An 8,251-nucleotide genomic window follows, 5' to 3' on the forward strand; every position below is an offset into this window, starting at 1 on the left:
TTCATCAACATAGAAACCTTAAACTCCACATGAAAGTTCATACAGGAGAAAGGCCTTTTACCTGCCAACAGTGTGGAAAATGTTTCAAACGAAAAGGAAACCTTAATTATCACATGACCGTGCACACTGGAGAAAGCCATTTCACCTGCCAGCACTGTGGATTAAGTTTCACTCAGATAGGAAGCCTTAACAGGCACATGAGAAATCACACTGGAGAGAAACCTTACTCATGCTCTCAGTGTGGAAAGTGTTTCGATCAGCATGGAAATCTTAAAGTCCACATTAGAATTCACACTGGAGAGAAACCTTACTCATGCTCTCAGTGTGGAAAAAGTTTTGATCAACATGGAAACTTTAAAATCCACATGAAAATTCATACAGGAGAAAGCCTTTTTACCTGTCAGCAGTGTGGAGTAAGTTTCAGAAAGAAATGGATTCTCAAAAGGCACATGAGAATTCACACTGGAGAGAAGCTTTACACATGCCATGAGTGTGGAAAGAGTTTCGATCAAAATGAAAACTTTAAAATCCACATGAGAATTCACATAGGAGAAAACCCTCTCGCCTGCCAACAGTGTGGAGTAAGTTTCAGAAAGAAATGGATTCTCATCAGACATATGAGAATTCACACTGGAGAGAAGCCTTACACATGCCTTCAGTGTGGAAAGAGTTTTAATCAACATGGAAATCTTAAACTCCACATGAGTATTCATACAGGAGAAAGGCCTTTTACCTGTCAACAGTGTGGAAAAAGTTTCAAACGAAAAGGAAACCTTAAGTACCACATGAGAATTCACACTGGAGAAAACCCTTTTACCAGCCAACAGTGTGGAGTAAGTTTCACTCAAAAAGGGATTCTCAATCGGGACATGAAAATTCACACTGGGGAGAAGCCTTACTCATGCCCTCAGTGTGGAAAGGGTTTTCATCAACATGGAAACTATAAAATCCACATGAAAGTTCATACAGGAGAAAACCCTTTTACCTGTCAACAGTGTGGAAAAAGTTTCAACCGAAAAGGAAACCTTAAGTACCACATGAGAATTCACACTAGGGAAAAGACTTACACATGCCATCAGTGTGGAAAGAGTTTCGATCAAAATGAAAAGCTTAAAGTACACATGAGAATTCACACTGGAGAAAGACCTTTCCCCTGCAAACAGTGTGGAAAACGTTTCAAACGAAAAGGAAACCTTGATTACCACATGAGCGTACACACTGGAGTAAACTCATCTACCACCAGTGTGGAGTAAGTTTCAGAAAGAAATGGATTCTCAATAGGCACATAAGAATTCACACTGGAGAGAAGCCTTTCACTTGCCCCCAGTGTGGGATGAGTTTCAACCTTAAAGGAAACGTTAGCATTCACATGAGACTTCACACTAAAGAAAGTATTCCACGTGTCTTTAGTGTGAAGAGTTTTATCAAAGAGCCCTGAAATGTGGAGTGCTGCTCAGTGTGGCAAAAGGTTTACGAAAAATTAGCAATTTCAGTTATCAGTTGTGCATTCATTCTAGAGGAAAACTATGCAAGATGTGCAAATGTGAGACCCTATTTGTGTTATTTGTGATGTCATTACTCATGAAAATACACATTGTTAGTTATATTTAAAAATGTGTTTTCAGTAGTTGTTACACCCCAAGTTTGGGACCAGTTTAAGACTTGCAAAAATAAAAAATGTTGCAATGGCCAGGGGGAAGAGATAAACAAGAATGAATATGAACTTATTTTTATATCCCAGGGCATAATATTATTTGTTGTTGTTTTATACTTTGCCATTCTATGGATATACAGTTGCAAACAGAAATATTCAACCCCTCACCTCAAAAGACATTATGGTGATATCGATGAACAATCATGATGATAAATGACAAAAAACCTCATTAAACAATACAAAATATTTATTGATGCATATTTGAGTTAATTTGACAACAGAAGTTGACTTAACTTTGAAATTCAAATGAAAAATTTAACATTTTTAACAAGTGCATGTGCAGTATTATTCAACCCCCAGCTTCAGTACTTTGTGGAGCATCCTTTAGCTTTTATAACTTCTAACAAATGTTTTTGGTAAGTGCTGACAAGCTTCTTACACCTCTCTATCAGAATCTTTGCCCATTCTTTGCCCAGATTTTCAGATTTAAATCTGGTCACTGAGAAGGCCACTCCAGGACGTTCCAGGATCTTTTTCTCAACCAAGCTTTGGTTGACTTGGAGGTGTGCTTGGGATCACTGTCTTGCTAGAAAGTCCAATGATCACCAAGGTTTAATTTGTCAATAAAAGGCATCATGTTCCTCTTTAAAATGGCCTGGTATTTCTGGGAATCCATGATGCCAGGTACACGATCAAGATTGCCAGTTCCTGCTGCAAGAACAGCCCCACATCATCAATGAGCCACCTCCATGCTTGACCGTGGGGATGGTATTTTTCTGGTCATAAGCCTGGCCAAACATGCCAGAAATACCGTTGGTCCAAATGTCCAAACCGTTCCAGTTTGGTTTCATCAGTCGATAGAACTGTCTCCCAAAACTCTGAAGTCTTATCCAAATTCCTCCTGGCATATTCTAGTCAACTTTTGATGTTCCTTGTGGTCAAGAGTGGAGTGCGTCTTGAGTCCAGCCATGAAGTCCTTGTTTGTTCAGTGCATGTCTTATAGTTGCTCTTGAAGGACTTGTACCAGCCTTCATTAGGTCATCCTGTAGGTGTCTTGCAGTCACACAGAGGTTTTTCTTAGTTGTCCTGACTAAGTTGGTACAGGCCCTTGATGAAATTCTGGGCTTTCTTCCATGGCCAGGCATGTTTGCAGCTGTTCCATAAGTTTTAAACGTCCTTATAATGCTCCCAATTGTGTCTTGGAATGTAATTTAGTTTTTTTATACCTATGGCCCTACAGGTGTGATGAAATAATCTCTTCTCTCAGCTTTTGTGGAAGCTCCTTTGTCTTTCCCATGATTGCAACTCACCTTGGATACCTTCATGGGTGGGGTTTATATATGCAGCACAGCTGAAGCAAGTCAAGGATGATTATAGAGCTCCCAAAGGCTTAATTATGTTGCAACTCCACTTTATGCCATGAAAAATTGTCAGAAAGCTTTACAAACAACAATATTATATAGTGGTTGAATAATTGTGACATTGCTATCTTAACAAAATATCCTGTTACACACAAATACTACATCATGCATTTTCTGTGTTGACTTTGTCACTCAACTCATAAAGAAGTCATCCAACACAGAATCTTGTTCTTTGAAAAAACTTAAATTGATAAATCCTTAATCTTTGGGGGGTTGAATATTTCTGATTGCAACTGTACACATTGTTGTGCATATACTGTGCGTGTATACCCATTATTTTATATTGAGAATTGTAAATACATACCACAATTTTGCTTGGAACTTTTGTGTAAGCTTGTCTTCTTTCCTTTTTTACTTTTCTCATAATTTGTTATTATTCACCAACCCTAAACTGGAAAAAGGATGTAACAATTGGGGGCTTGTCTATTAACAACAATTGGAAACTTATCCTACATTTTGATAACTAGGGGTGGGCTTACCAAGTTTTTGTTATTCAGAGGTAAGTGTGTTTGCTTGCTTGGAGGTTATGTTGGTGAGATATGGATTTGGATTTAGTAATGTTTAAAGTATGTCCTACATTAGTAGAGTTTAATTGTTGAAAAAATACTTGATAATTGCTTGACTTAAAACTAAAGAATAACATGAGACACAACCTCGAAGCTAAAATCCTCTGTAGAATGCCAGTTCTTACTCCTAAGTCCAGACCACCTTTAGCTAGTGTTGGGGAGACGGTGAAGTCTGACGTTGACAAGTATGTAAGGTTAGTGCAGTGATCCTCAAATCTGGCTCGCGAGATCCACTTTCCGGCAGAGTTTAGCTCCAACCCTAAACAAACAAACCTACCTGTGATTTTCTAATGATCCTGAAGGCATTGATTAGCAAACTCAGGTGTGTTTGATTAGGGTTAGAGCTAAACTCTGCAGGAAAGTGGATCTTGTGAGACAGATTTGAGAATCACTGCATTAGTGCATCATTTTCATTTAAAACGCATTGTGTATTTTATCACATTTGAAAGTGTAGATACTAAGCCAGTGGTGTCCAAACTTGGTGATGGAGGGCCACTGTCCTGCAGAGTTTAGCTCCAACCTGCCCCAACACACCTGTCTTAAAGTTTCTAATATGCCTAGTAAGACCTTGATTAGCTGCTTCAGGTGTGTTTAATTGGGGTTGGAGTCAGGGGCGTTGCTAGACATAAAGCTCTACTGGAGCACAGGCCCCCCCATTACTCATATCACTTTTCTTTCTTGAAAGTCAGTTGCGTGATGTGTACAATGAACCATGTAATCCACTATTCCTACGCTGCAAAAAGCACTAGGGAAAGTAAATGTATACATTAACGCTTTATGAATATATTTATTTAAGTGACTTCATATTTCACAAACATTCTTAACATGTTTTAAGGCAATCAGTGTATATGGAAATAAAACTGGAGAGAACTTGCACATTGTTTTTCTTGCACATTTGCATTCTACATTACACAATAATAATAATGAATAATCTTTTTTTAAATTTGATTTAGAATTACAAAATTTCAAGAAACCAGTCATTTTATGTGAATGAATGAATGAATGATGCATTTGCTTTCTTGTGTATTGCTATACACCCAAAGCGCTTTACAATCATGGGGGGGGGGTCTCTCCTCAACCACCACCAGTGTGCAGCATCCACTTGGATGATGCGACGGCAGCCACAGGACAACGGCGCCAGTGCGCTCACCACACACCAGCTACAGGTGGAGAGGAGAGAGAGAGAGATAGAGCAAATCAAGTGGATGGGGATTATTAGGAGGGCATGATTGACAAGGGCCAGTGGAGGGAATTTGGCCAGGACACCGGGGTTTCACCCCTACTTTTTACGATGAGTGCCAAGGGATTTTTTAATGACTACAGAGAGTCAGGACCTCGGTTTAACGTCTCATCCGAAGGACGGTGCTTGTTGTCAGTATAGTGTCCCCGTCACTACACTGGGGTGTTAGGACCCACACAGACTGCAGGGTGCGCGCCCCCTGCTGGCCTCACTAACACCTCTTCCAACAGCAACCTAGTTTTCCCAGGAGGTCTCCCATACAGGTACTAACCAGGCTCAACCCTGCTTAGCTTCAGTGGGCAACCAGTTTTGGGCTGCGGGGTGATATGGCTATGGGTTGTGGTATGTGTGGTGATTCGGTATTTTAGTGCTAAAAAAAGAACACTTGTGTCCACATTTCTTGGGCTGGTTGAATTGCAGGTGGGTGATGCAAAATCAATAGCAAAGGCAATAGTTGAGTTTCTCGAAAAGTGTAACCTTAAAAAAGAGAATCTTCAGGGTATTGGCACCGATAATGCCTCTGTGATGACTGGGGTGCAGAAGATTTTAAAAGAAGAATGTGCTTTGCCCAATTTGGTACTCATGCGCTGTGTATGGCATTCTTTACAACTGGCTGTCAGTGCAGCATCCAAAGAAACCATCCCTAGATGTGTTGAATACTTAATCAGGGAAACCTACAACTGGTTTTCGATTTCCCCAAAACGACGAGAGGCATACAAAACAGTGTATGCCACCATTAATTGTGGTCAAAAACCCCTGCAAATCACCAAAGTGTGTGCCACACGTTGGCTATAGATTGAGCCTGCGGTAACTCGTATATTGGACCAGTGGGAAGAACTGAAACTCCACTTTGAGTTGACCAAGACCAGTGAGCATTGCTACATGGCAGATGTGCTCCATGCCATGTACATGGACAAGACCAACTATGTCTACCTTACATTCTTAAAATCAAGCCTGTCCGAAGGTACAAGTTGCAGTGAAGTCATTTGAGGGTGAACATACAGATCCTGTCAAGCTTTTGGACAATCTGGTTCCCCTCTTATCATCAGTTTGCAGCAGAGTAGTCAATCCTATGGCAAAGATTGATGTCCTGAAGGATGCCATTGATGGTCATCTCAGTCCAGCACCATATCTTGGGTACCTTTTTGAAATGTCCCAACTCAGTCTTGCTCCAGAGGACGAAAAGGTCATTCGGAGACGATGCATCAACTATGTTGTTGCTCTAAGCAAGGAGCTGCAAGCAAGGCTCCCAGACTATCTTGAAATCTTACGAAACATGTCTCTGTTCAGTGTTAAGGAAACAATGAAGCACAATAAAAGCAACACTGAAATGATAAATGTAGCTGAGCTACTGGGGTACCAGCCCCAGACAATTGACAAAATTGTTTCCCAATGGAGAAACATACATTTGTTGAGGTGGGAATCAACTGAAAATAGTTTTGGAGCGAAGTTTATAACTACACAGACGCTTCTGGGTCAAAACCATTCGAAGAACTGTGCAAAGCTGCACCGACTGTCCTCTCCTTGCCACACTCAAATGCAGAGGTTGAACGGCTGTTCAGCCAAATGAGTGTGGTCAAGTCAAAGTTAAGAAATAGACTGTCACTGCACGCTCTTAACTCCATACTCCTTGTGCGGTATGGACTGAAGCTGGCTGGTGATAATTGTTACCAGCATAAACTACTCAGTGACTTTCTACAACAGTTTGGCACCACTGCAACATACAGTTTTAAAGCCATTCCATCCTCTTCTGCTGATACCAGCTCATTGACAGAGCACCTGGACAGTGAAGATGAAGATGATTTGCTTGCTAATCTATGAATCATCAAAGAATGGAGTTTCTGTAACTAGTGGAATCAATGGCAGTGTACACTGCATTGTGAATGAAAAAAGTGCCAGAGAAAACACTGAACAGCTAACCAGACAAGAAGAACCACCATCCTAAGTGATGCCTAGCAACAGACACATTATATCACATTCAAGTTAAAATGCTAGCTACAATTGTTTGATATAATTGTTCATTTACTGATACCTTGTTATTAACATGTACAATTGTTGTTCATTTAGGTAGCATATTAACTACCAATACAGTGGTTTAATTGTTGTTTAATTGTTGTTAATTGTTAATTTCAACAAAGTAAAAAAGAAAATAGCCTACATAAACTGTGATTGTTCAAAAGAATGTAACTGTTCAATATCAGTGTTATATTTAAAAATAAAAATATCTGATCAAAAAGGTCTTGTGTTTGTATTACTTTTACAAATAGCCCACTACACGTATATTACTTTTTTCAAACAAATCTAAATTAACATTTTAAATAATGTTTTTGCTGAGGTGGCCAGTCAATTTGAGAAAACTCATTGTGTTTTCTGTATATTACATAAAGATGCAGTTTTGCCAGCATAATATTTCTTTATATGCTGATGATGTTTTGTTTTATATGGAGTCTCCTAAACGATCTAATCCAAAACTCCATTCACACAGACTGCATTTAAAAACATAAGAGACGCAGTGAAAAGGAATAAACCTCCACAAATTCGTGACGTGTTTTCTAAAAGTTTAAACTCTTTTAACTTTGCATGGCTTTCTATACATCTCTCGTGTGAGACGTCAGTGCAGCAGTCGTATTTGTCCGTCTAAAAAAATGAGCCTGATATGCGTTCTGTGTGAATGGCTTGGTTTCGGGTTTAACCTACTCAAGATCTTCTACGCATTGAGCTACTATATTTCTTTAATATTTTGAATGAATAACACAGCAGCGGCGCGTCTCGTGGGCTAGACTAACAAAACTAGAGCCAGACCGATATGGATTTTTTTGGGGGCAGATACGATATTAGGGAGTAAAGAAATACCGATGCTGATATTCTTTTATGTGTACGCTATATTATAGTACAGTATAGTCAAAAGTTTGGACACACTTCCCATTCGTGTGTCCAAACTTTTGACTGGTGCTGTATATAGAATACAGTATATAGCCTACATAAACAGAATATATATACATAAACACATTTTTTGCAATCATAACTCAAATGTGGTGATCAAACACGTATAATGATGTGACAAACATAGGCCTATGAAGTGGAGCCAGGGAATTTAACAATAAACTTTATTATTGAAAATGAGTCTGAGATCAGTGCACTTAACAGTAAACTTCACTACACTTATTATAAATAACACAAATAGAACAATATATATATATATATATATATATATATAACTTGAATTAAGATATTAAACAAGGTAACTGTGTAGGGCAAGCAAGCTACTGCCAAACCAACAGTGGCAGGTTTATGCAGGAAGCACAGCTTTTCCAAATGTAAACATCTAAAATGAATAAATAATAATAATGAATAATATTTTTTTCACAAA

General features: G+C 39.0%; 1 protein-coding gene across 1 annotated transcript; it reads left to right on the forward strand.

Annotated features, from left to right (window-relative positions):
• Nucleotides 1-22: 22 nt before the first annotated feature.
• On the forward strand, nucleotides 23-1,253 carry LOC107574363 (gastrula zinc finger protein XlCGF57.1-like). The gene is made up of 2 exons (XM_016260802.1): nucleotides 23-365; nucleotides 534-1,253. The coding sequence occupies exons 1-2, from the start codon at nucleotides 30-32 to the stop codon at nucleotides 1,251-1,253; spliced, it is 1,056 nt and encodes a 351-aa protein (XP_016116288.1). The 5' UTR covers nucleotides 23-29.
• Nucleotides 1,254-8,251: the final 6,998 nt, after the last annotated feature.

This window comes from Sinocyclocheilus grahami, unplaced genomic scaffold (genome assembly GCF_001515645.1).
Source record: "Sinocyclocheilus grahami isolate Dianchi unplaced genomic scaffold, SAMN03320097.WGS_v1.1 scaffold2197.1, whole genome shotgun sequence".
NCBI classification, from domain to species: domain Eukaryota; kingdom Metazoa; phylum Chordata; class Actinopteri; order Cypriniformes; family Cyprinidae; genus Sinocyclocheilus; species Sinocyclocheilus grahami.

What these genes read in the sequence shown, in the direction of transcription:
- LOC107574363 (XM_016260802.1), top strand. Translation starts at nt 30, where the DNA reads ATGAAAGTTCATACAGGAGAAAGGCCTTTTACCTGCCAACAGTGTGGA. An exon ending in ATGGAAACTTTAAAATCCAC is followed by an intron (nt 366 to 533) that starts ATGAAAATTCAT and finishes TTTAAAATCCAC; the next exon opens with ATGAGAATTCACATAGGAGA.